This window comes from Tasmannia lanceolata, unplaced genomic scaffold, assembly GCF_043159265.1.
Source record: "Tasmannia lanceolata isolate RefF3 unplaced genomic scaffold, GAP_Taslan_0.1 ptg000025l, whole genome shotgun sequence".
Taxonomy (NCBI): Eukaryota; Viridiplantae; Streptophyta; class Magnoliopsida; order Canellales; family Winteraceae; genus Tasmannia; species Tasmannia lanceolata.
The window spans coordinates 8,597,040-8,622,971 of NW_027518702.1; the positions used below are offsets into that span (position 1 = coordinate 8,597,040).

At 38.5% G+C, this 25,932-nt stretch overlaps 1 protein-coding gene across 1 annotated transcript in view; it reads right to left on the reverse strand.

Moving 5' to 3' along the window:
* Positions 1-4,652: 4,652 nt before the first annotated feature.
* LOC143858014 (non-structural maintenance of chromosomes element 4 homolog A-like) overlaps positions 4,653-25,932 on the reverse strand; it is a 34,528-nt gene continuing 13,248 nt past the window's right edge. The window contains exons 5-7 of the mRNA XM_077368598.1: positions 5,539-5,755; positions 5,358-5,449; positions 4,653-5,069 (exon numbers count right to left, since the gene is read on the reverse strand). Of these exons, the coding sequence (XP_077224713.1) occupies positions 4,815-5,069; positions 5,358-5,449; positions 5,539-5,755 (564 nt within the window). The 3' untranslated portion in view covers positions 4,653-4,814. The remainder of the gene's footprint in view (positions 5,070-5,357; positions 5,450-5,538; positions 5,756-25,932) is intronic.

Genomic DNA, 25,932 nt, shown 5'->3' on the forward strand with positions numbered 1-25,932 from the left:
GGCCAAGGCTCGCCCTGTACAAAAAATTAAAATAGTTCTTTAACAGAGTCCAAATCAAATAATCATTCATTGTCAATCTTATCAAATGAAACTAATAAATGACTAGAAGAATCCTAAGGGTGTGTTTAGCAACTATTCTTGGTCATCCAGAGACGAATCGAGCTAGACATTCATAAAATCAAGGCTACTCAAGAAATGACCCCACCAAGAACTGAGAAGGAGATCAGAAGATTCCTAGGAAGGGTCTAATACCTGAGCCAATTCCTTGTACAGTTGACTACCATGTGGTGGCCAATCTTTAAGCTTTTAAAGAAGAATGCACATATGGTTCTATCAGCCTTAAAAGATTTTCCGTAGAAAACATATTTAAATTATCTCAATTAAATTAAAATTAAAAGGGATTGTCAATACAATTTCTCAAAATGCCATTTCACAGTTCAGTTTTTCAGTAAAGAACACCAACATCGAATGAAATAAATAAATATGACAGTAGCAAAATGGTGTTATGCGAATGTCTAAACAATCCCAAATTAAAATTATCGTGATGTATGCATGATTTTATGCATGTCTCTAAATTCATCTAATTACTTTAAAACTAATTACCATCTCTATTTTAGAAAGGATCATTTAGCAGATTTTCTACTTAAGAATAGCCATCACTGACTTCATTTTTCTACCTAATATTATCTAGAAAATAAGAAAAATTATCCCAATATAAGCATGATGTTATGCTTGTCTCCAAATTCATCTGATGATCGACTCAAACATTAATTACTATATCTATTTTAGAAAGCAGAAGATAAACTCGCAAATAGCCATATTAATTACCATTTTCTACCTAACAATAGCCATACCTAACTCAATGTTTCCAGCTAATACTATCTACAAGTTAAGAAAAACATTAAAACAAAGATGATAAAACTTTCCATAGATATCTAATTTGAGAGGATGAATCTTCTTCATAAGCTTGTAAATTGTTAGAATACGTGGGATCCAACGGTTGGATTGGGTTAAGATCTCACCGTTGGATCATCTTGGAGGTAGATTGGGTAAGTTGGCTAAATGAGGAGACTAGATAAATTAGGCGAGTGGATAAGAAGAGGCAAGCAAGAAAGATTAGGAAAGTAGATTTAATTAGGTAGATTTGATCAGGATTCCTTTCCTTCCATAATTATCTTGATTTCCCTTCTATGCTTATCATGTAAGTGTTTTATATAAGCACCCTTTGACTTCCCTTCTTATGCACTCGCCTAATTCATCTAGTCTCCTCATTTAGCCAACTTACCCAATCTACCTCCAAGAATATCCAACGGTGAGATCTTAACCCAATCCAACCGTTGGATCCCACATATTCTAACATAAATAGAGGCACATAGAGAAACTCCAAGACACAAGCTTAGGAGAAATGGGGTCTTTGAAACTCTTCTTTGTGGCACTCCTTGTGGCAGCCATTGCAACAAAAGAGTTTGCGGAAGCAACTAATCGCCTTCCATTTCTCGACGAGCTCAACGGTCCCATTGTGGCCAACGGAAGGGGTAAAAATTCTTGTCCCAATTTCATTTTCAATTCTCATTTGTACATTATCAGAAGAAAATGATAGCCTTAAATAGAGCCTTTTAGTATCGGTTTTTGTACTTAATTTGTATATTTTGTGAAATAACTAGGACGTTGGCTTATGGTTGGATTTTTTGTTTGCAGTTTGTGATGAATGCGGAATTGAGTTAAAGTGCTGCTTGTGCTCAAATGGAATATGCAGACGTTGCTGTGTAGAAGGCGAAGAACCCAAGTATCCCTGAGTCTTTAGGACATGTATATTGAGCTTGTGAACAAGCAGCAGCATTATTTGTGCCCAATTCCCTTTCCTTGCTTACTGTGAAATGGGATTATGATATAATAAAATAGAATAAGGAATGACCAATTCCTCTTATATTTCTTCTTTTCTGCCTTGTTTTGTTGTTTGAGGGAGAGATGGAGGGGCTTTTGTTGTTACACAACTATACAACAAATACAGTTGCTAGCAAAATGGAAACCCATTTTACTAAAAAAGACGAATTTCTCGTTTGCCTGCACGTGTGCAAAAAAAATCAAGAACGAAAGTATAATCCTAGGGCAAAATGGTGCGTCCATAGAAGATGACTAAAATACCCTTAGGATATGTTTTGGCAACCATGAAAAATTATTCCATTGAATATTTATGGGACCAGTTGTGAGAGATGCGCCAACAAAGGGGAGACTTGAGAGATTGGGTGGAGGGAGCATGAAATGTCCCTCAAAACAGGAAAAATAAATCCCAATTTCAAGTAGCGTATTATCAATCAAAAGAAATTTGAAGTAGTATATTTTTCAATGTTTTGGGGATTTTTCATACTCTCTCTAATCTTGTCCTATTCTAGGCTGTGCTTGCATGTAGGCTGTGCTTGCATGCCACATGCAAGGGATCCTCAAGCAATCCCTAAGCAAAAATATGGACCTTTTGGATTACTTGGTGGTGTTTGTTTGCATTTGTGACATCCAAATCCCTAGAGATTGCCAGTCAAGAAGCATGAGTAATAATTGCATGTCACTACCATTTACATATGAAATATCTGAAGAAAAACAATGAGAGACTCTCTCTCTCTCTCTCTCTCTCTCTCTCCATGTCCTTCTCCCTCTCATGTTTAACTTGCATCCAAACAGAGTAAAGCACGTGGCTCTCTCTCTCTCTCTCTCTCTCTCTCTCTCTCTCTCGGTTAACTTGCATCTAAACAAAAACAAGCACATGGCAGGATTTTGGCTGCCATGTAAACTAGGGCTGGCAGCGGGGCGGAGCCAGATGTAGCATTCCCCGTCCCAGTCCCCGCTTCGGGGGATGGCGGAATCCCCGTCCTCGCCCCACAGAGAATATCTAATCCCCATCCTGTCCCCACACACTATAGGGGGGAAATCCCCACCCCAAAAAAAGCTTTTTAATGCCCATGAAAATGACAAGCTATGTCCGTGCACTTATCAAAATATGGTAGTGCCAATATCATTTACCTGAAAGAAATCTTTACCGTTCACAAAAAAAAAAAAAAAAAAAAAAAAAAAAACTAAAAGTACTAAAATAAAGATGGTACTGATAATGATTTGCATATTGAAACAGCGCGGGCAGGGGATGGGGCAGGGCAGCCCATCTCCATCTCTATCCCTGGTCAGGGTAATTTTAATCCCAGCCTCACATGGGGCAATGTACGGAGTGATGAGAACAATTTATCACAAGGTGACCTAGTAAGTCTAATCGGATGCAAAAGGGAGATCCCTCATTCGAAAGATTTGAGTCATGCAAAAATCATCAAAAGTATAGTAATATTTGATGAGAGTGGTATGAACATGTGATGGTCAACAATATTCGTGGACCTGGTCACTATACAAATGGCAGTGGGTGTATGCCGTATATGCTCATTTTCATTTAGGATATGTTTCTTTCAACGTACAATGGGCGTAAAACAAAGTTTATGGGTATGGTCATTAGCCATTTTCATTGAAGCTTAAAAAAAAAGACAATGTTCATGGACCTGATCCCCATATACATGGTAGTGGGTAAATGCATTTTCATTGAGGCTCCGTAAACTTTAGGCCTATTTCTAAGTTGAGAAAACGGTTCCTACACATATGTGTAGAGAGTTCTCTACACACTAGCTTAAAATACAGTGGGGGCCCACATTGTTTGGGTGATCCAAGCCATCAATTTTAAGGGCCCTCGCATAGATAGGGTGTCTACAAAAAATCAGATCCATAGGATCATCCCAACCCTACGATTTGTGGAGGTAAAATTGATGTCTTTAAACCTTCACAAATTAGTTCATTTTGTGCCTCCACAGTTCGAATGGTTAGGATGATCCTACGGATCTGATTTTTTGTGGACACCCTATCTATGTGAGGGCCTTAAAAATGAATGGTTTGGATCACCCAAATAATATTGCCCCTACTGTATTTTAAGCTAGTGTGTAGATAACTCATCTACACATGTGTGTAGGAACCGTTTTCTCTTCTAAGTTTCTGTTTCTTTCGACGTAAAAATGGATGTAAAATTGTTTCATATTGTAAAAATTTATGTTCATTTTCACATCGAAAGAATCCATGCCTAAATGGAAAATGGGCATATAATTTTGTTATCTCAAAAGAAGTGGAGCCTGAGGAAAAGAATGCTAGTAGTAAAAGATGATTATTTCCTTTCTCAATATATAGGGGGAAAAGTACAAGTAACGACTACTTGATCAGTGATCCAAAACTTTTATCAGCAAGTAAGGTTGTTAATGGACCCATACGGTCCAATGGATCCGAATGTTAATAGACAAGAATTTAGGAAGAGCAAGTGGATCTGATGGCGTCCATTGGATCCATATCCTAAGGTTTGAAATTATTTAGGATCATGACATAGTCGTAGACACTAGGACCTATATCTGAATTAAGGTGGCATTTTCACAATATTTTATACAATTTGCTATTGCTATCAATAAAAAGACCTAAAAAAAAGAATCTGATGAGCAAAATATAATCAACATACTAATTATGAATCGAAAAAAAATTAGAGCAGAAATAAACATCATATAAAAATGGCACTGCCAAAATAGGAAATGTAAAACAATTCTCCAAATTACCAGGGAAAATGGCACCTGCCTAAATAGGAAATACAAAAGAAATCTCCAAATCTAAATTAAGGCAACCAATTAGCTTCCATATTTACGTCAAAATGAACCTATGTACAAGCTTCATAAACTTAGTAATCAATATAACAATGGCTGGTTGATGAACAAAAAAATATATTGAAACAGTATCTGGTATGTCTAAGCTATTCAACGGAATAGCCGCTTACTCTTCCTTTTCACAATAGCTTCTCCGACCGAATCAACTTTTTCCGGCGAATCGTCGACTACTGATTGTTCTTGTATGACCAGGCCGCGGTTTCTCGTCAGTTTTCTTATTGGTGTTGTCTGTTCAGCTGCCTTATAATTGGCGGGTACTGGCTCCTGCTGTGACGCACTAGATATGTTTTGTGAATGCCTATTAGGCATAAGTTCCTCTCCATTCCCAACTAAACCAATCATCAACTGCAACCACAAACTATATCATTTGCACCAAAACTATAACTCGAGGATAGAAAATGTCCAATTCCTATGTAAAAGAAAGTCAAAGAAACAAGTCCAGTTAAAAACAAATGTCTTTCAATTCATGGGTTTAAGCTGCTTCCCTGTCAGAAATATAACAAAACCACATTGATGATTTAAAACTTAAGTTCATTCCAATTCAAATATTTATCAGAAACAAAAGGCTTTAGCAAATTGGTGCATGTTATTTCTTTCCTATAATTGTAATAGATTTTCCTTCTTGTTGCATACCTTCCAATCCTTATAATCAAATCTGAAAACAAAATGGCTGTAAGTAACCTCGCCGGAGGCAATTGCACTTGCAGAAGGTGCATTTCTTGGAGCTGATGGACAAAAATAATAACAACAGTTAATACAAAAGAGGAGTTTGATAAGAAAAAATACTTGCATATCAACTGGTGTGAAATCTTACAAACTATATGACGCCCACTGTCATTCACTGTCATTTCAGCTCGCCCATCTTTAACAAGAAAAGAGAGAGCAAATATGTTCTCTACTGTCTGCGCAAAAGAGGTTCTGTTCAGAACCAAGTTTTCGAGTCTCACGCTTTTGTTCTTCCTCAGTATATCAAACATCGTCAACATGTTCTTATCAGTATCTGTTTTCCCTTCCTCATCAGTATCATCAACCTGCAAATAAAATGCAAGAAGAATAGACTTTGATAAGAATTTTCAGGAGATGGCTATTTTACTGTGATTTAGATAAATAAATTGCCGGACTTTATTTGTCAAAACCAATGTTTCAAAATGCAAATGTGGGCCAAAATGAGGCCAAAGCAAATCCTAGTTGGCGCAGCAACACGATCAGTACTTGGTTGACAAGTTCATAACTTGAGTCAAGGAGTTTTGATTAATTTTGTAGGGCAAAAAGATGAATAAAGGGAGTCAACTCAGGTGAGTCAGAAATGACACAGGAGTTTTGTTACTTTGTTACTTTATGCGCTGAAAGAGCAATTCTTAAAACATGATGAAAGTCACCTGATTCTTCATAAGTATTAGCATTTTTCGGAAAGCCACCCATACCCTCTAAACGAAATGTTTATTTATACAAACTACTTTATATAACAACACCACGAAAGATCATCTATTGGGTTTTACCACGTCAGAAGGTCGGCTAATGAGAAGGCGGATTTGCTTGCTCGGAAGGGGGCATCTGGCAAATTGCTAGAATGGTTTGATTATCTGTCACCATGAGGAATATAGTGCATATTTGTATCTTTTTCTCACTCTTTTGATTTTTATATCTTGTATTCTTGGGTGGTGCATCTCGGGCTCCTGTTTTTCTTTAATACAATCTTGCCATTTCAAAAAAAAAAAAAAATACAACACCACGAACGATATATATTAAAACTGTTATTCTTCTCAAAATGAATGGGACTTTGGAACTTTCTTGGGCTGCAATCTTTTCTCTCCACTCTCTTCCTTTCGTTGCATGAAATTTGGTTGTTTCATCAGCTTTTGAAAGAATAAATATAGGTTGTGCTTGGGGTCATTGGGATGTAATGTTTTTCCAATTGATGTAATTTTTATCCACTGATCTGTCCTTCCAATTTCTGTCGGCCCACCTAATGTGCTATCAAATCCAATTTCTTGTGCTTCTTCAATCATGATTTCACAACACGCATCAATCATCTCTTCCAGTGAATCATTGATCGATTTGCTACCATAAAAAATAAATAGTTCATCATCTTCACTCTTTAGAAACAACTAAGAATTCGTCTTCTAAATATTCATCATATATTGGCAGAAATTCCCAGTTTATGATTTCTTGCTCGAAGTAATAATAAAACGATTTCAAGTTCAGACTTACCTCCCAATCTTGGCATTCCGCAACTCTCCTTTGAAGTAAATCAAGCATCTCACACTTAAGCCACAAAAGGCAGTGGTGGCAACTTAATTGTTATTAATCACTCAAATGGGCTGCGAGGAACATGTGACAAGGAGGTCGCAAGTGTAAATGATGGGGATTTAGAGCATGGAATTTCTAGCAAACATCTGGTTTTAAATTTCGGCCTCGGTCAAGACCAAAACTGTCACGCCCTGAACAGACTACGGCCCGGCACGTGGCAGCACCGCAAGCCAGTGTCTCAGCCATATGAGCATGCAAGGCTATCCAACAAGTTCCCCATGCAACAATGCAGAGCTACTAATACCATCATTTATTTATAGCATCAATAAGTTCTACAACTAGAAATCCATAAGTCGCCATTCATAACACTTCGCTAAGGATAATTAAAATTACATAAAGAGTCTGCCAATTGTCTTAAATTGAAATAACTAAATTCTCAAAATCAAGATCTAGGAAGAGGGTTTTTCCAAATAAGAAATTAATCTGCCTCTCTAAAGACGAAGTCCAAGAGTAGCTATCGCAAATGGTGGTGGTTTATCCTGAAATGGTAACATTAATAGGGATTTTCTTTAGCTTAAGTCCACTAAGTAACTAAATCAAAAGGCTATATATCTAGTTCCAAAAGGGCCTCTGATTTGAATTGCTAAGATCAAGAGATATCACAGATTCATTTTCCAAGTAATACATGCTTTTGCTTCACTCAAAATCTAATGCCTTAGACTAAATTATGGCTTCAAGACAACAGTCAAAAGAAGAGGTAACTGACAATCATAGTAGAAGGCTTACCTTATATATGGATTGGATCGATCTTCTTTTGGTGAATCTTGTCCGTTTAATGATTTCACAACATGATGCCTTTTACACAAAACCTACTTCTTGCCTTTATGATGCCTTATTCTAGATTTTGCAAGGAAAGGATGGTTTCTTGGAGAAATGGAGTAGAAGGTGGGGTATTGAGAGAGAGGAATGGGTTGAGATGAGTGCCCGGTTGGGATTTATGGGTGAGGGGAAGAGGCATGGGAGAGAAGGATCTCATTAAAGAAAGGGATGGAGAGTGGGAGTGGGTATACTGTTGGGCGTATGGGAGGCAGAGAAGGGTATGGGTAGTCGGTTGGGATAATTATGAGCGGGAGAGGGAGATGAGAAGTGGGGAGTATTTGGGTGGAATGGGAATTGGGTCTCACCCTCTGCATCTCTCTCTCTCTCTCTCTCTCTCTCTCTCTCACACACACACACACACACACATGCCTTGGGCTAAAACTGCCAAGCAATGAAAGCATAAATAACTCTTTCATAAATCCATTTGCTTTGATAATGACACCCAACTTAGAGGTTAATAGCCATAGGTTCAAGTGATAAGGACACCCCTTTTCAATTGATTGTCATGGTCTTAATTTTAATAATGATACTTATTTCAGGAAAAATTTAAAAAAAGGAAATTTAACATGGAGCTGGGTATTACAGAAACCAAAACGTTTCGAAACCAAAATTGCTGAAATTTACCAAATTTCGGTCGAAATTTCATACATTTCAAAATTTCCTCGAATTTTTTTATAAATTATTCAGTTTTTATTCCTTTACAGAATTTCAGCCGAAATTACAGAAATTTTGGCCCAAAAAACGACATTCCGAGCGCTTCTACTGAATTTCAGCCGAAATTTCAAGATTTCTGCCAAAATTTCAGTTTAGGTGAGGACGTAAATTACCCCCGAAACCAAAATTTAAAAATTTAGTGGTAGATTAGGCAAGTGGGTAGAATAGGGTAGCCTAGCTAAATTAAGTAGCTGGATTGAATTAGAAATTAGGCTAGAATAGAATGTTCCATTCTCGTCTCTTTCCATAGTTATGAAGATTTGATTCTATGTTTGTCATGTATGTGCTCTATATAAGCACACCTTTAGATTAATTGTAATTAATCCAAGATCAATAGAATATCTCTAAATTTATCACGCTTAGGATATCTTTCTGTTTTCTCTAAATCCGATTTTATAGAAAAGCAAAGGACATGTTAGGGTGAAACATCGCACTTTTTTAGTACATGAGAAACGTTTCCCAAACGGTCACTAAACCACGATTACGCCGTATCTCAAACAGAACAAAGAGTTAAGATAATAACGGTAATAAAATAATTAATAAAAGAAGAAAAAGAAAAAGAAAAAGGCTTTGGGCAATGCTCGGCCAGCCGAGCTGAGCCGGGCGGCGCACATGTGTGGTATGGTATAGCCCGCCGGGCCACCAGACGGCTCATGCACGAAGGACCCCCATTTTCCTCTTCTCATTCACAAGACATAGAAAAGTGGATCTATATATATACCCATAAGTTTCTCCTTAATTCTCCCACCTAGGACTAAAGGTTTTCACCTTACTTTAGAAGAGTTGGAGGGAAACTCAAAATTTGAGCTAAAAGGCTCCAAAGGCAAAGAGAGACACCAAGGACAAACCATAAAGTAAGTCACAAAGGACAAACCATAAAATGACAAAATATATTCTACCATTTGTAATTTTGAATTACAACTTGGTTTTTTCAATAAATAAAAATCAACAAGATATGCATGTCTCCAAAATCATCTAATCACCTCAACATTAATTACCATCTCTATTTTAGAAGCAAGAAGATCTGCTTGCGGATTTTCTATCTTCTTCATAAGCTTTTATATAGTGGCACACAGAGATTGTGCAAGACACTAGCTTAGGAGAAATGGGGCCTTTGAAATTCTTCTTTGTGGTATTCCTTGTGGCCACCATTTCAATCAAAGAGGATGCTGAAGCAACTAATCGCCTTCCATTAGTCAATGAGTTCAACGGCGTTACGCCTATTGTTAATGAATCAGAACGTAAACATCGTATTCCAATTTCGTTTTCTATTGTCATCTTTACCTTACTACAAGAAAATTATAGCTTTGGAAAGTGCTTTTTAGCATTGGTTTTTGTACATAATTTGTATATTTTGTTAAAGTCTAAAGATGGCTTATGGTTGGATTTGTTGTTTTCAGGAAGTTATAAAGCATGCGCTGCGACTGGGTGCTGCAAATATTGGCTCGGAATAGTATGCACGCACTGCTGTATGCCTGCCAAAGAACCCCAATATCCCTAGTATTTTTAGGACATGTTAATGGTGGTTGGAGACAAGCAATAGCACTGTTTTTGTCCATTAACCTTACCTTGCTTAGCATTGAAATTGTATGATATAATAAAATGTAATAAGGAATGACCGTTTCCGCTTATATTTGTTCTTTTCTTCGTTCTTTTTGTTGTTTGTCTTTTCTTTCTCTTTTTCATTTGTGTTTTGTGTATGTTAGAGGAAGGGAGGGAGGGGGAGTTCATTTCTTTCACACTGGAGAGGGCGGTCTCGATTAAAAAAATGGTTGATATATCACTTCCCTTAATGTTACATAACTATATAAAACAGAAACTTTTATAAAATGGGATAGAGAAAATGAAAATGATTTTTTCACCCTCTTTTCAGTTTTTCCACCCCCTCTTGCCTGTCTTTTCTAAAACAAAATGCCTCCATTTCCACCTCCTTTTGTTTCTCTTTTCTTTAAAATAATTTCATTCAAGGACCGTTCTGTTTCATCACTTTGATGGGAAAATAAATGGAAAACACCCGCTTTTCCATGGAGAAGGATTAAATTGGCCGTTCTTTTGCTTAAAATTAGGGCTTCTTCAATCCTACGTAGAATCCATTAAATCTGATGTGTTGGCTTAAAATCCCCGCTCAGCTTTTTGCCTCCCAGCAGCGGAAAAGGCTGAAATTCTAGCATGATTCCTTTTTATCGGGACAAAAAAAGGAAGTTGATAACCCTCCTTTCGAAAAGGCCTCCATCGTCGTCCTCTCGCTTGGGCTAGAAAACCAGTCAGTTCCTAAATTACCCGGCCCCATGTAAATTATATATGTGTGTGTGTGTGTCCTTATCAAATTGACATATGGATATTTTCTGGGTGTCATTATCAAAAAAATATCTTGTGAAGTATTTTATTGGAATGGGTGTCGTTATCACAATTGAGCCTAGAGTTATTACTTTGGAATGGTTGCCGTTATCACAATTGAGCCTATGCATAATTCCTTAAAATGAGGTGTCATTATCAATTAAATATGTAGGTTAATCATAAAAGAAAAACCTATAGATTTTGGCCACCTTAGTAATCCAAACCATTTTGAGACTGTAATTGGGCAACTCAACGATTGATGCCTCTGTCATGCCCCAAGACAGGGACCATAAGAGTGCCACGTATCCATGTCTTACCCCCATGAACACGCAAGGCAATATCTTCGCATCACCATTCCATTCAATAAGCATAGCAAACTATGTTATCAATAAAAAAATTTGAGAACATCCGCCCGGCAAAACAACCCGATTGTGCACAAATTAGATGAAAAAGTAAAAGTAAAAAATCTAGCCACAAGATGAACACAAAGATTTTACGTGGTTCGGCCAAGCCTACTCCACGGGCAGAAACACGATCTTCCACTATGAGAAAAACAAAATACAAGGATTACAATGGATTTAACCAAAAACCCGCAACCTTTCCTTGCTCTCGACTTCAGGGGTTGCAGGCATTTAGTTGCACGTGGAGCCATGAAAATCACACGCGGCTGTATGGTTTTGATGAAAGGTGAGAAGTGTGACAAATTATATCATCTGGTCGGGGACACAGTGACTAGAGTTCCTAATATCTCAATGGCTAGTTGGAAACAGGGTAATTGTGTATGCACACGTAGGGTCTCTTTCGTAGTTGGTGTAGAGACGAGTTTCTAGGTTGCAGACAATGGTGAGAGGATGAAAGTACCTGTGTTGGGGAGGATTGATCAAGATTCATCTCCAAGGTTGACTAGATGAATCAACGGGTTGGCAGCTGCACATGTGTGCGTTGCCCGTGTTGATGGAATCGGGAGGAGTCAGAACCAAGATGATTCGAAGGGTGTGTAGATGGCACTCCAGAAGGCAAATGGCGTTTTACGATGATAGTGGACCGGTGGCGACATCAACGGAAAATCTTCAGGTGGTTGGGAAATAATTCAGTGGTGACTGTTGGAAAGTTGCCTTATTTCCCACATGGTGTGCAGGAAAGACAAAATAGAAAGTCTTTTTTATTCTAGGTTATGGGAAAACCTAGGATATAAGTTTCTCTCTTGCATGTTTTTTAAGCAAGAGACGACAGAAGTGTGAATGTGAGAGAGAGAGAGAGAGAGAGAGAGAGAGAGATTTCTCTCGGGGTGTTTTTCACAGGTTTCTTTCTAGGGTTTTCTCTCAGGGTATTTCTCGGGGTTCTCTTGGGTACGGTCTTGGAGATGCTAGATTCCTTCGCATCTTTGAGACATATGTCACACCACCCAAAGTACGAACCACTCCATCGAACATCTTGATCTTCACTGTCCCAACTCCCATGATGTCACAAGTAGACCCGTCACCCAAGGACACTACACCCTCACTTTTCTCCTGGAACATATCAAAGTATTCCCTCCTAGAGCATACATGAACAAAGCACCCTGAATCTAAAATCAACTCATCGTGAGGAGAAGTGTGATTACCTATGGAGACTGTGAAAATGTCTCCAAACTCTTCACCTTGCTCATCTGTAACCGCCACCATCATATTCATAGCACCATTATCGTCCTAGTCAACTCACTTTGGACAATCCCACTTGATGTGGTCATATTCCTTGCAGCAGTATCATTGCATGCCCTTTCCACCGACCCTGGATCTTGACCTGCCTTTTCCCAATCCCCTATCACACGACCTTCCTCTTTGATTCCCACCATGAGCAACCAACCCATGCTCTTCATTTCGCATCTCATTCGATAAGAGCAACATCCAACTTCCTCCAACTTTATCGTATCATTACTATACAATAAAGTCGTCACCAAGTTGTGATACGAATCGAGAGCGAAGTAAGAAGCAAAAGGGCCTTTTCTTCTTTCTTAACTTTTCATCAACCTTGTAGAGCTGATCCACAAGTTCGTTGAACACCGTGATGTGTTCCAAAAGATTCCCGCCTTGCTGCATCTTCAGCCCATACAACTGCTGCTTCAGATACAACTGGTTGACCAAGCTTTTTGACATGTAAAGCTTTTCTAGCTTCTCCCATAATTTTAGTGCATCTTCTTCTTCCACAACGTTAAACATAACACTATCTGCCTGACAGAGCTGAATCGTGCTGACCGCCTTCAACTCAATGTCTTCCCACTCGGCATCCGTCATCTTCTCTGGCTTGCCATCTTTTCCCTTCACTGCTTAGCCAATCTTTGTTGAACTGGGATATCCTTCACCCTCATCTGCCATAGGGTGAAGGATATCTTCTTCTTCCACAACGTTAAACATAACACTATCTGCCTGACAGAGCTGAATCGTGCTGACCGCCTTCAACTCAATGTCTTCCCACTCGGCATCCGTCATCTTCTCTGCCTTGCCATCTTTTCCCTTCAATGCTTAGCCAATCTTTGTTGAACTGGGATATCCTTCACCCTCATCTGCCATAGGGTGAACCTGAGCTTTCCATCAAATTTATCAATTTTGAACTGGGTAGAATACCGCCATCTCATATTACTTCGCACGTCTCAGTGTAGCGCTCCACCTCGAACACGAATCTTCTTGGACAATCTTTCTACCCTCAAATATCACTCTAGCCCCGATCCAACCACAACACCCACGATCACTCCACTTGGCTTCAATGATCGCTCCAACCACAGCTCTGATACCACTTGTTGAGAACATCAGTCTGGCAAAACAATCCGATTGTGCAAAAATTAAATGGAAAAGTAAAAGTAATAAATCAAGACACAAAATGAACACCAAGATTTTATGTGGTTCGGCCAAGCCTACTCCACGGGCAAGAAACACGATCTTCCACTATGAGAAAAATAAAATACAAGGATCACAATGGATTTACCCAAAACCCGCAACCGTTTACTTGCTTCTCAACCCAAGGCCATACCCAAGAGAACCCTGAGAAATAACCCAAGAGAAATCCTCAGTAAGAAACCTGAGAAAAACACCCCGAGAGAAATCTCTCTCTCTCTCTCTCTTTCTTTCTCTCTTTCTCCTCTCTCTCTCTCTCTCTTTCTTTCTCTCTTTCTCCTCTCTCTCTCTCTTTCTCCTCTCTCTCTCTCTTACGTTCTCACAGTTGCTATCTCTTGCTTAAAAAAACACGCAAAAGAGAAATGCCTCTTTTATATGCTAGGTTTTCCCATAACCTAAAATAAAAAGGGAAACTACTAAAAAACCCCTAAACAAAAACTTATCAACACAAATCACCCCAAAATTTTCTTAATTACCAATAGGGCCCTAAATAGATTTTAATTTTGGCTTTTACCCATTTTACCCTTATATCACCTTACAAATCCCTAAAATCTCTCCATCCATTAATCATTTGAACTCTCTCTCTCTCTCTCTCTCTCTCCATCAATCCATTCCCTCATTGGTCCATCTCACACTCCATCCATATGGACAATCCTAACCCTCCGATCCCCATTTTAAGCCTAAACAAATCGGAGGGTTAGGATCATCCTACGGAGGAGATATCCTGGGCACTTCTTATCCACGTTAGGGAGCAACAAATGAATGGCTTAGATCACTAAACTAATGTAGGCCCACTGTATTTACGACAAATGAATGGCTTGTATCACCAAAAGATCGATTGTGGGCCCACTGTATATTTTTGGGCTGCACGTACATGAACGCCTAAAATTTCTCAATTAAGAGAGCAAGAGAGAGTTCAAACTATCCTTATTGATTGAATGATTGAGAGAGAGAGAGAGAGATTAATGGATGGAGAGATTTTAGGGATTTGCAAGGTGACATAAGAAAGGGTAAAATGGGTAATAGGCAAAATCAAAAGATATTTATTGGGTGATTGGTAATTAAGAAAATATTGGGGGGCTTTGTGTAGATATGTTTTTATCCAGGGGGTTTCTAGTAGTTTTCCCAAATAAAAAAGACTTTCTATTTTGTCGTTCCTGCACACCATGTGGGAAATAAGGCAATATCTTCGCATCACCATTCCATTCAATGATTAAACATTGCAAAGAGTGCGGTCTCAAGTAAAAAAAAGGCCGATATATCACTTCCCTTGGTGTTACACAGCTATATAAAAATAAACGGTTAAAAAATGGGAGAGAGCGAAGGAAAATGATTTTTTCACCATGTTCAGTTTTTCAACCCCCCTTTTCTTTCTTTTCTAAAACAAAATGCCTCCATTTCCACCTCCTTTTGTTTCTCTTTTCACGAAAATGATTTCATTCAGGGCCCATTCCGTTGCATCACTTTGACAAGAGAATAAATGGAAAACACCCACTTTTCCATGGAAAACACTTAAAATGGCCGTTCTTTTGCTTAAAATTAAGGATTCTTCAATCCTACGTGGAATCCATTAAATCTGACATGTTAGCTTAAAATCTGTTCCCAGCTTTCAGCTTCCCAGCAGTGGAAAAGGTTGAAATTCTAGCTTGGTTCCTTCTTACGAGGACAAAAAAAGGAAGTCGAGAACCCTCCTCTTATCGAAAAAGCCTCCATCGTCTTCCTCTCACTCGGGCCAAAAAACCAGTCAGTTCCTATAATACCCGGCCCCATGTAAAAAAATGTATATATAGGTGTCCTTATCAAATTGAACTTATGGCTAATTTTTATGGGTGTCATTATCAAAAAAATTAGCTAGTTAATTATTTCCATGGAATGGGTGTCGTTATCATAATTGAGTTAGAGTTATTACCTTGGAATAGGTGTTGTTATCATAATTGAGCTTAGGCGTAATTCCTTGAAATGGGGTGTCATTATCAATTAAACATGTGCTAAATTAGGAAAGAAAAACCTACAGATTTTAGCATCCTTAGTTATCCAAACCATTTTGAGAATGTAAGTGGGCAACTCAACAATTGATGCCTCTGTCACACCCCGAGACCACGACCATAACAGCGTCGCGTATCCATGTCTTACCCCCACGAACACACAAGGCAATATCTTCGAATCACCATTCCATTCACTGAGAAAATAGAGCAAACACAAGGCAATAACCACTAGCAACCTTGCAGCCTTTCCACATCACCTACCTACGTAGGTACAATCTCACCAATTCATGGTAACAAGATATACAACAGGATACATATCACTTTGGCCCACACGGATCCAATACAACATTAATGATGCTTAATTCAAGAAATAGTAGACATGCTTTCAGATTTAACATCAAGGCTATTTGCATAGCTACAATATCATCATGATCAACAAGTGCAACTGGCTACCACATGCAAACAGACTTGATCCAAACTTTTGAAATCCGTGTAACAATGCACAATACATGATCTCATGCTTTTATTTCTAACAACATTCCTCCAATTCTCTGATCTAGCAAATAACCCGATGTTTAAATTTGGCACATGATTTTAAAACACTGTTATAGGAACAAGCCACTCACCAATAGTCGTTTAACGATTTGTCACGTACAAGCTTGAACCCAACTACTTCTACTCTTCCCAAGGATCTCCTAAAATTCATATTATTTGAATTAGGGTTCCAAACAACAACCATAGGGCATTAAAGAAGTTCTAATGGACCCTAAAAGGTCCGAGAAGAGACCAAACACCCTACCCGAACCCCAAATAGCCTGCAGCCCTTGGGGGTGCTAGCCGGTCGTCTGGCCCTGGCTCGGTCAACCATCCAGAACCCTTTTCGGGTTTTGTTACCGCTGGACGACCGGCCCTTGCTTGGTTGACCGGTCGGGACCCTTTTTTGGGTTCGGTTAAACATACAGTTTGGCTCGATTTTTTTCTTGTAAAAACTCTATAAAAATCATGTTTTCCCCTCTATTAAACAATTACAATTACCTACTTGAATACCCTTTAATCTTACCATGATTTTTAAGTCTATTAAACCTGAAAAACTTAACAAGATCTTTGGGAAAACGAATTTTCAATTCCACTTCACTCTTAAAATAAATCTAACAATCCCTTTTTCTTTGGGAATCAAAATTCGTAAAATATAAAAGTGATTTGATCATCAAGATCCACCCCAAATACATGGTATTTATCTTAAATCCCCATCCCAACTTAGATTGACACGCAAAACTAGTTGGATGGGTTTTCCTTTCAATTCATCCATCTTTTGTGAGACTTTTCTCTTTGCGATGTTGTGCCAAGAATACCTTCCATGGGTCTGTCTTTTCGGACTTTCTCCTTAGGTTTTCATCTATCATGGAATGCTAAGGACTGTTGGTAATCAACCGGCCTTTGGGGGACTAAGTCATAGCAGGCAATCAGCTAGGACATTTGTTCAACCAATAAGCATATCTGGCCCAAACAATGACCCATTCTAGTTCGCATCTCTTGTATCTCTTCCATCATTTTTATTTATAGTTTCTTCAATTCTAAACTAAATTTTTTTTTTTTGTTCAGACTCTACTCTTCTCTGAAAAGTGAGGAAAGACTTGATCCTTGCTGCCCCACCAGAAGTTAGATAGGTGGGATTCTATTTTCTTTAGAACTACTATTGGGGTTCCTATGGCTGAAGATTGGAGTGTTTGAGAGGATGTAATTTATTAAGGAATTTATAGTTTGATAATCTCAAAATAAAAACCCTCCTAACCAACTTATCGCAAATAGATTATGTAGACAGAAATCTTTAGCCCATTAAATCAAAATAGAAAATTCCACCTCCACACAATCAGCCTTACATTATTAGGTTTTATTCAGTTAATACAATTTATACAAAGATATCATTGTACATCTATCTCTCTCAAATGAATTATTCATTTCACTAAATCTCAGCAAGGACTTCTTAAAATTTGGCAACCACCACCTATTAAAGCTCCTCCATTAACAAATGGGAACTTCCTTATTAATTTGTTACTTCTAATAACACTTTCTAAGCCAATAGAATTTCCTAAATTATCTAAACCATCTCTCACGTCCAAATACGTTGGATTTCCTAAACTTTCTACGGCTTGGATTGATGAAAAATCAAAGCACCTTCCATTTAGGGCTTTAAGCTATGAAAGAATAATAACTATTACTTATCGGTAATTAATTATCTAATTTAGAAATTTGCCTTATCATTTTACTACGAGAGGAGAAAAACTTGTAAATTTCTGTTTCGTAATAGTTAAAAATAGCTCTTTTTAAGGGCTCTTAATAGCACCCTCTAGCCTCATTTGATCAGCACACACATTTAAATTATTCTCTAACTTTTACAAGTAACCAATCCTAACAACTCTTTAAAATTAAAATATCATCTAATGAAATATGGAAATAGAAATTAATTAATTAAAACTTCTTTAATAATAATAAAAACAACAACAACAACTAAACTAGGCCTACTAGACTTAGTGATCGAATCGATGTGGGCCGTCCATCTAGTCGGCTCTCCGCTCTCTTGATGACCTTTGGGCTATCGGCATTCGAATAATATTTGTTGATTGGATCGAAAGTCTTGATTATGGGATTGGTGATCTTAGGATCTCAACAGTCCGACCAAAGATCTACAGCTTTTCAATCAATTTGATTTCTCTTTTGAAACATCCGACCGCCGATCAACTAAGATAGTTGTATCAATTTTCTTATAGGTGTCTTCAAGTAGCCCCTCCCCTCTCTGAATTTAAATATCTAATATAATAACATAAAAATCCTTATATTTCATTGTTGTGGGGCCGGGTATTACAGGTTGAAAGTTGTTGAGGTATTTCCAAAGTTATCCAAAGTTGTTAGGACAGTACCAAATAGGGCTGGCAATTTCACCCGAAAAAGCGGGGATTCGCCCCGCCCCGCTTGGGGAGGGGATTCCCCGATTTGAGTGTGGAAGGGGATTTAAAAAATTCCCCGGTGCGGAGAAGGGGATGGAGTTCGCCCCGCCCCGCATTAATGCCATTTTTTTCTTGTATTTTTTTAAGTGTTTTCTTTTTTTTGGGAAAACTACTAGAAACCCCTTGGATCAAAACATATCTACAAGATTCCCCCAAAATTTTCATAATTTCCATTATTACAGTTTTGTCCCTGAAATAGCTTTTTATGTTTTCTTTTACCCATAATCCATTGGGCATTGTCCCTCATTATATTAGTATATTACCCTTAGAAATCCTTAAAATCTTTCCATCGAACCATCACTGTAAGGCAACATTAAATTCTTTGAAAATCTCCCTCCCCCAAATAAAGGCAACATCTCTCTGATGAGTGATGAGATTTTATATAGTGTGCGCTTGTATAGTCCATTATTTTTCAAAAAGTAATGTATGGGCTACACCATAGGATGATCCAAACCGTCCATTTGATAGGCTACAATTTAAAAGTACTTTACAGGCCACACCATAGATCATCTAAACCGTCCATTTGATGGGCCACAACGTAAATATATTGCGGCTCAAAAATCATTTCCATAGGATGATTGCAACCCTCCGATCTATAGAAGGTACCATAATATGCAATTCCTCTATAGATCAGAGGGTTGGGATTATCCTATGGAAATGATTTTTGGGCCACAACCTATTTGCGTTGTGGCCCATCAAATGGACAGTTTGGATTATCCTACAATGTGCCCATCAAGTGGAAGGTTTGGATCATCCTATGCCTATGGTAGTATGGTGTGCCCATCAAATGGACGGTTTGGATCTTCCTATGGTGTAGCACGTACAGTACTTTTTGGCAAGTGGGGTTGGGAATTAGGGATCTGCTAGGGACTATTGATCAATTAAATGAATCTGAGAGCAACCACCTTTGTCCCCATGTTAATAAAATGATAAGACAAAATCTTAGCCTATGTGGGTTGTGTGGCTACTCTCACATGCAACAGCCAAGCCGCAACATGCATGAAGTGATTGTCCCTAGCAAATCTTTAGTTTTAAACCTAACATTTAACAAAGTAAAGTGATTGTCCCCGAAGGATGCGGGGAGGAGAAGGGGAGGGGATGGAGATTAGATATTCCCCGTGGGGAGGGGAGGGGGATTCCCCACCATCCCCGCAGTGGGGAGGGGAAGGGGAGGGGGGAAATTCCCCGCAGAGGGGAAGGAGTAGGGGACCCCAACATCTGGCCCCGACCCGCCCCGTTGCCAGCCCTAGTACCAAAGCACCAAGGGTGAAGGTTGTATCCGGATTAGCTACTAATTCGGTCAAATCGAAAAAATCAAGTGAATAGGTTCACAGATTAACAACGGGTCGATGAGAGCCGTTGAAATCGTGAAAGCAAATAACATATCAGAAAAAAAGACACCCCTCAAATCCATAAACTAATAGCATAGATTTTCGATCGGGAGTTAGATATGCTTGTAGGCTTCGAACGGGTCGAAAATCCATTGATTTCGCAAGAAAATGGGCCATTGACAAGATCAACGCCTCTCATTAAAATGGTAGGCCACCTCATTCCACTTTTCTTCTTTTTCCATTTCCTAAGCCATGAGTGTGCATCTTCTGGGGGCATGACACTTTACTTCTGTTATTTTCATTTTCGTGAGTACTATGAGAACCACATTATTATTTCATTTTTGGATTCAGTCATTGTTGGAGGACTAGTAGTTTAATGGAATAAGGCAGATTACTTTTGCCTTGTGGTTTTTCTGGATTACTTTTGCCTTGCATATCCGTGAGGTAACTTTCCGGTATGTGGCACTGTCATGTGCCGTTGTATGGCTGAGGTCATGGCATGACAGCAAGTTGTGCAAGGACTACTTCACCCTTGCCAGTTGCCAACTTGCCATTTTTAAACTTTCCATATATTTCCTCAAATTAAAATTATCCCAATAAATGCAAACTTATCCCAATACATTCATATTTAGAAGAAAGAACAGCTTGCTGATAACGAAGATGATAAAAACTTAGGGGTGTCAATAGATCCAGACTGTCCCATGGATCGTCCGAATCCGAACGTTAATGAACGGGATCTAAACATATGAATGGGATCCATGGGCATATTTTGGATCATCAAATCTGGGATCCGAAAAATTTTGGATTGTGTATGGGCACGCCATAGATGCCCATTGGATAGTCACGATCCGAAATGGTTTACAAAAATACCCTCCATATTTTGTTAGTGCTAACCATTCTATGAAGGGTATTTTGGTCAAAACCTCTCTTATCACTTAATGAATCGGATAGGAATGCGATTTCACTCATTTCAGTCGTTTCATTTCATACTTTCACAAAGGAAAAGAGATAGGGGTTTTGTTCTTTATGCATCATATTTTTTTTATAACAGTTATACATTATATTTGTGTATGTAATTCTGATTAGTTTTATTGTTTACAAGCATTATTATACAGATAGATTAAACATAGAAAAAATTTTAATTTATGTGAAGAAAATGCATAGAGACACACTAATAGTGGACTGCCATTCTATCTCTTTGCAAAAAAATTAATTGTATACTTAGTTTAGCGGGACATAATAGGACACTCCGATGGGCGGTCCGAATTAAAATGGATCGTGATCGTGACATGGAAAGTAGGATCCGAAGAACAATCCGACTCCGACCCGACCGATAAGTAATTTGAATGGATCGTGACTGTGACATAGGTGGATCCGACCCGAAGTGGATCCGTTGACACCCCTATAAAAACTTGCCATATATATCCTAATGTTTGAGGAATAGTCATCCTCACAAGCCTATATATAGATGCACCCAAAGACAATGCAAAACACAAGGTTGAGAGATATGGGGTCTTTGAAATTCTTCTTTGTGGCACTTCTTGTGGCCGCCATTGCAACTAAAGAGGTAGCAGAAGCAACTAATCGCCATCCATTAGCGGACGAGGTCAATGGGGTCACGCCTATCGTTAACGAATCAAAATGTTAACATCCTATTCGAATTTTTTTTTATCATCCCTACCATACTACATGAAAACAATAGCCTTACAAAAAGCTTTTTCTTACCTAAAAAAAAGAGCTTTTCGGCATTGGTTTTTGTACTTATTTTGTATATTTTGTTAAAGTAAAAGGAGGACAACTTATGGTTGGATTTGTTGTTTTCAGGGTGTCGTACTAGTTGCGAGAAGAAGAGGTGCTGCAAATGCTTCCTCATACTATGCTTAAAGTGCTGCGGAACTGGGGATGAACTCCAATATCCCTAAGAATATTTTGGACATGTAAATGGTGGTTTTGGACAAGCAGTAGCACTGTTTTCGTCCATTAAACTTTCATTTCTTACCACCAAAATGGGATTATGATATAATAAAATGTAATAAGGAATGACCGTTTTCGCTTATATTTGTTATATTCTTCATTGTTTTTGTTGTTTGTCTTTTATTTTTCTTTTCATTTTTTGTTTTGTGTGTTAGAGAGAGAGAGAGAGAGAGAGAGAGAGAGAGAGAGAGAGGGGGGGGGGGGGGGGGGGGGGGGGGGGGGTTGTAGTTCATTTCTTTTACACTAGAGAGTACTGTCTTAAGTAAAAAAAAAAAAAGGCCGATATATCGCTCCCCTTGGTGTTACACAACTATGTAAAAATAAACAGTTACAAAAATTGGAGAGAGCGAAGGAAAATGACTTTTTCACCCTCTTTTCAGTTTTTCAACCCCCTCTTGTCTTCTTTTCTAAAACAAAATGCCCCCATTTCCACCTCCTTTTGTTTCTCTTTTCTTGAAAACAATTTCATCCAGGGTTCGTTCCATTGTGTCACTTTGAAAAGAAAATAAATGGAAAACACTAGCTATTCTATTGCTTAAATTAGGAATTCTTCAGTCCTACGTGGAATCCATTAAATCATGTGTGCTAGATTAAAATCTTGGCCTAGCTTTCGGCCTCCCAACAGCAGAAAAGGTTGAAATTCTAGCGTGGTTCCTTCTTATCGAGACAAAAAAAAAAGAAAAAGGAAGTCGAGAACCCTCCTCTTATCGAAAAAGCCTCCATCGTCTTCTTCTCACTTGAGCGAAAAAAAACCAGTCAATTCCTATAAGACCAGGCCCCATGTAAATTTTTTTGAAATATAGGTATCCTTATCAAATTGAACTTATGGATAATTTTTATGGGTTTCATTATCAAAAAAATTTAGCTTGTGAATTATCTCCTTGGAATGGGTGTCGTTATCACAGTTGAGCCTAGAGTTATTACTTTGGAATGGGTGTCATTATCATAATTGAGCCTATGCGTAATTCCCTAAAATTGAGTCATTATCAATTAAATATGTGGGTAAATTAGGGAAGAAAAACCTACAGATTTTATCCACCTTAGTTATCCAAACCATTTAGAGAATGTAAGTGGGAAACTCAACAATTGATGCCTCTGTCACGCCCCAAGACCACGACCATAACAGCGTCGCGTATCCCCATGAACACGCAAGGCAATATCTTCGCATCACCATTCGATTCAATGAGTAAACAGAGCAAACTTAGTTATCAATAGAATTCATCATAAAGGTTCCATAAACAAATCCAATCACCAACCTCCTAAGAGGTCTAATCAGAATAAAATAATAAATTGTCTAAATTGTCTCTGCAAAATTAGAATGAATTGTAAATAAACTAAAGTGTCCATCAAGTAAATTTCCACATTCATCCCAATTTCCTGATTTACGTCCAAGCCTAGTCTTCGTTATATGAAAAATAAACAACATGCGAGGAATGAGGTAACGCTCAATGAATGGACAAGCATCCTATAACAGGTGGATCAAGATTGCAATACAACGATACAAATACAATCATGATACTTTTCAAGATATCAAAACTATACAACATTTATCATGACATGCATGCAACAAAAACATTCTCTAAATTGCCACCACCCTTGTGGCTTCACAGCCTCCACAGGCAATTTCTAGTTTCACCACCCTACTAGACGAGGTTCCTAGTATCACATCCCTACTGAGTGAGGTTCCAGCTTCACAGCCCTACTGGGTGAGGTTCTTAGTTTTACCTCCCTACTGAGTAAGGCACAGCCTCCACACACTATTTATACATGTCCAGTTTCACCATCCTACTAGACAAGGTTCCCAGTTTCACATCCCTACTGGGTGAGGAACTTGAGCCAACCACTAGCAACCTTGCAGCCTTTCCACATCACCTACCTGCATAGGTTCAATAATCTCACCAATTCATGGTAACAATATGTATACAACAGGATACATATCACTTTGGCCCACACGGATCCAATACAACATTAATGACGTATAATTTAAGAAATAGTAGACATGCTTTCAGATTTAACATCAAGGCTATATGCATAGCTACAATATCATCATGATCAACAAGTGCAACTGGCTACCACATGCAAACAGACTTGATCCAAACTTTTGAAATCCGTGTAACAATGCACAATACATGATCTCATGCTTTTATTTCTAACAACATTCCTCCAATTCTCTGATCTAGCAAATAACCCGATGTTTAAATTTGGCACATGATTTTAAAACACTGTTATAGGAACAAGCCACTCACCAATAGTCGTTTAACAATTTGTCAGTACAAGCTTGAACCCAAGTACTTCTACTCTTCCCAAGGATCTCCTAAAATTCATATTATTTGAATTAGTGTTCCAAACAACAACCATAGGGCATTAAAGAAGTTCTAATGGACCCTAAAGGTCCGAGAAGAGACCAAACACCCAAGCCGAACCCCAAATAGCCCGCAGCCCTTGGGGGTTCTAGTCGGTCGTCTGGCCCTGGCTCGGTCGACCGTCCAGAACCCTCTTCGGGTTTTGTTACCGCTGGCCGGTCGACCGGCTCTTGCTCGGTTGACCGGCCAGGACCCTTTTTTGGGTTCGGTTTAACATACAGTTTGGCTCGATTTTTTTTCTTGTAAAAGCTCTATAAAAATCTGTTTTCCCCTCTATTAAACAACTACAATTACTTACTTGAATACCCTTTAATCTTACCTTACCATGATTTTTAAGTCTATTAAACATGAAAAGTTTAAAATGATCTTTGGAAAGCGAATTTTCAAATCCACTTCCCTCTTAAAATAAATCTAACAATCCCTTTTTCTTGGAAATCAAAATTCTTTAAATATAACAGTGATTTGATCATCAAGATCGACCCCAAATTCATGGTTTTTATCTTAAATCCCCATCCCAACATAAACTCTAACTCTTCTCTGAGGAGTGCGGAAAGAATTGATCCCAGCTGCCCCACTAGAAGTTAGATATGAGGGAGTCCATTATCTTTAGAACTACTATTGGGGTTCCAATGGCTGACAAGATATGAATTGGAGTGTTGAAAGGATGTGATTTATGAGGATAAGGCTCCCTGTTGGGAATAGTAATTTGCTCTTCCATCATTTGATCATCGTTCTTATCTTCCGAATAAGATCATCGACGTAACTTGATTTCAATCACCCTGTGAAAAGGGGGACTCCCAAGTAAGGAAAAGGAGGAGGTTTGTTGATGAAGCCACTGATATCTGCAATATTTTTTTATGGCCTGGGGGTGTCATTTCTGAGATCCCAAAACAGCTTTTTGATTTGTTCACTTTCAAACCTAATGCTTGGTTGTATCTAGATAGGAAGGATGTAACTTCCTTAAAGCTAGATTTACTCCGATTGGTGAAAATTATGGTGTATTCTGCGAATAGGCAATGGGTGATTGGAATACTACCACCGTTCCTTAGGAAATATGTTGCTCGGCCTTCACTGAAGAGTAAGGAATGACCTCTGCTTAAGAATTTTGCAGCTAGAATGAATAAGAATGGGGAGAGAGGATCTCCTTGCCTGAGACCTTGTGATTTGAAAAAGATGTTGGGTTTGAGAACCAGTAGTGTTCACTTTCCTCTTCGATTAGATTTCTACATTTTGAAGAGAACCCAAACCTTACCACCTAAAAGAAGTACCAATTAAGTCTGTGGATTGGTTTGGCCATGTCTATCTTTAGCATCACGGTCCCACCTCTAACCTTTCTCTTTAAACTTGACATCATTTCGGGAGCAAAGCAATTTCAGTTGCTTTGGCTTGCAAACCATAACCCCAAAGCTCCTGTAAATCCCAAACAAGAGGGTGATGTCTACTATTTTGTCACGCCAACGACGTAACAGCGTTGTATACCTGCAAAGCAATCTCTACAAG